This window comes from Solanum tuberosum, unplaced genomic scaffold (assembly GCF_000226075.1).
Source record: "Solanum tuberosum cultivar DM 1-3 516 R44 unplaced genomic scaffold, SolTub_3.0 scf00147, whole genome shotgun sequence".
Classification (NCBI taxonomy): Eukaryota; Viridiplantae; Streptophyta; class Magnoliopsida; order Solanales; family Solanaceae; genus Solanum; species Solanum tuberosum.
In genome coordinates this window covers 517,566-520,737 of record NW_006239070.1, presented here as the reverse complement: position 1 = coordinate 520,737, position 3,172 = coordinate 517,566, and the positions used below count along the sequence as shown (strand labels likewise).

At 29.9% G+C, this 3,172-nt stretch overlaps 1 protein-coding gene across 1 annotated transcript in view; it reads right to left on the bottom strand.

The window, feature by feature from the left end:
* Positions 1-1,611: 1,611 nt before the first annotated feature.
* The window catches only part of LOC102601952 (GDSL esterase/lipase At5g41890), a 4,436-nt gene continuing 2,875 nt past the window's right edge, over positions 1,612-3,172 (bottom strand). The window contains exons 4-5 of the mRNA XM_006352153.1: positions 2,590-2,848; positions 1,612-1,855 (exon numbers count right to left, since the gene is read on the bottom strand). Coding sequence (XP_006352215.1) covers positions 1,617-1,855; positions 2,590-2,848 — 498 coding nt within the window. The 3' untranslated portion in view covers positions 1,612-1,616. The remainder of the gene's footprint in view (positions 1,856-2,589; positions 2,849-3,172) is intronic.

Genomic DNA, 3,172 nt, shown 5'->3' with positions numbered 1-3,172 from the left:
TTCTATTTGCTGAAATTAAAACCCCACCTTCACCCCTTAATTTAACCCACCTTATGACCCAATTACCCATTTAATTCAAACACCCGTCTCTTTCATTTTGAAACATTTATGGTGAATGGTTCTTGAATTGACTGGTTTCTGGGGAAAATATTGGGAATGTTTCATTATATGCATCACGAAAGGAGCATTGTATGATTTGAGTTGTGAAGTTATACGGAATGTATTTTCCCTAATCATTTATGTCTAAAATCTTTTGTTTCTGTATGAGAAGAACAAATCTCTCTTGCATCATTTTTTGAACTGTTGTTGTATTGAGTAAATCAAAATGATATTTCTGCACAAAAAGAAAACTAAAATGTACTTCTTTTGTTTTCTGAGAAGGAGCCGCATCGAGTTCTTCATGGCGACAGTGGCAAGTGGTTCACTAAATTTTCTCGAAAAAATTACATGACATATATTAAAAAAAAATAAAAAATTGTTACTCCAAAATTATGGGTTGGGAACAAAATTTCAATATTAAATTATCATAAATAATAAAGAAAAATTTTAACTCTCATTTATATTTTAGTGAAAGTTTCTATAATAAGTGTAGGTACGAAAAAAATTTCTAGCAAAAATTAAATTTTCATTAATATCAGTATTTGGCTAGATACAAAAATTAAAATTAAACAATATTAGGTTAAAATTCTACAAATAAGCTTTTGTAATATTTATAAGTTCAGTTATATAAAATAATGTTATTAGTAAAGGGTCGGGTGTTTTAATTAGATGGGTATGGGTCATGGGGTGGGTTAAATAAAGGGCTGAAGGTGGGGTTTTAACTTTAGCAAATAGAAATCTGCCACATAATAAAAAATAATAATAATAATAATTTAAGAAAAAATTGTTGGTTTTAAGGGTAAAGGTGGATCAAAAAGGTAGATTGAGGGGTATTTTTAGATAAATAGGTGGATGAAAGGTATATTTGAACCTATTCGGATAGTCCAAAGATATTTTTATCCTTTTCCGTAAATAAAATTAATTAGTGACACTAAAGCAGGCCAAAGTGTCACATGCCAGCAAAATGACACTTTTATTCCTATATAACACCTGGAGTTTTTTTAATTTTATTTTATATTCTTTTAAATGAGCTAATTAATTGGGTGTTTGAAGTAGTCATTTATACCCTATGCATATATATAACCCAACAAAAAAGGTCCATCCAGCACATGCATTATTGCAACTTCCAACAGCTAAACATCTAGTTGACTTAGCACACTCACATTTACTAATATTATTGGTGCAATTAATATACTGTCCTCTTTTATTAATTCCGACCGTGCGTACGGTAATTTCATCTAAAAGCTTAAAAAATAAAATGAAAAGAGAAATGTTAATTGTTTAATTATATTATGTCTTGACATGTCCTTCATAAGAGGACCTAATTGTTTTTCATGAGTCAAATAGGCTAAAATATATTTTTGCTTCTTAGTTGTCGGTAAGATTTGAATGCATAACCTATTGTCTGCTCTGATTCCATATTTAAGCATGTGACGATATTATCTAAAAATTTAAATCGTTAAAAAGAACATACTAGTGTAGATAATAATAGGTCATTGATATATTATTTTCCAATACTAGGAACCATAATTGTGAAGGTGAAGAATGTTAATAGGAGATATTACACTAGCATCACCATACAAGAACTTTTTTGCTATTATAACATTAGCAGCTTCTGTTGGATGATAAGCATCCCAAAACACATATTTTCCTCTATCATTACACATCACAGAGCTTGTGTTAGCATCTTTTCCCTTGTAGCAAACAAATGGTGGAAAGTATCCTCCACAACATGGTGCATCAGCATTCTCAAATCCTATAAATTTCACAAAACAAAATATTGTTAATAAATTAAATGATCATAAAGTCGGATTCAGAATTTGAAGTATATGATAAAAATTGAATTCCCTGTTCAAATATATGGTTTGGGCAAAAGTTATTAGATTCATGTGAATCCAGTCCTTTAAGGCTAGATTTGACTTTGGTCACCAATACCATCACTACAACTAGTTAATGGTGTTGAAGTGTCTGACCAACTTTTAAATGAGTCGATCATACTTCAAAAATGTTAATAGAGCAGGTAACATGTTATGAGTTCAAGTCTCATTGCATAATAGATCGATATGAATATCATGAGTTGTCAAGTAATAAAACCAGTTGTTGTTGATACCTTCTTCTCGGTTCCTTTTATCATCTGTTATAATGAATTTGAAGTATATGATAAAAAATGGATTCCCAGTTCAAATATATAATTTGGGCAAAAGTTATTAGATTCACATGATGAATCAGTACATTAAGGCTAGGTTTGACTTTGGTCACCATCACTACAACTAGTTAATGATGTTGAAGTGTCTTGACCAACTTTTAGATGAGTCAATCATACTTCAACATGTTAATAGGGCAGGTAACACGTGTTCATAAATTTACACATGTCACACGTCATATTGAAAAATATAATTTTTTAAATAAAGAGTACGTATGTATGTATTCGTCAACATTATAACATTACAAAATGAGATGGTCACACAGCTCAACGAAGGAAAGACGTACCGTGTTGTTTATGATTTAGTATGATCTCTCTGAAAACATCATATGAATTAGCATATATGAAGATGGCTTTAGGTTTGATATCTTTGTTCAATCTATGTAGCTCCGCCTTTAGTTTCTTATTGTAATTTCTGATTAATGTGTTTACCTCCACAGAGCATTTACCCTTTGTTATTAATCCAATGGCACGAATAAATGGAATGCACCCAAGAGGTCCAACTCCAACTACTACAAATTTTCGAGCCCCTAATTTATGCAGTCTCTATAATTTAAAAAAAAATAAAAAAGAGGTTAGAAAATTAGCTAAAACACTTATTCAAAGATGAGATTTATAATATTTGTGTATGTGTATTTTTTTTTAAGAGACTTGAAACTTATTCGAAGTAAATAGTGAAGTTTGAGAGGTAACATTTGTGTGGGTGTGAAAACTTGTTATTGGAGGCCAAAAAAGAGTGAAAAGTTTAAGTTAAATTGTTTCCCGTCTCATTTTACGTGAAGGTATTAACATTTGGAAGTCAAACTTATCGAACTTTAAAAAAAAAAAAAAAAAAAAAATATATATATTTATATATATAAAAAACTTTTT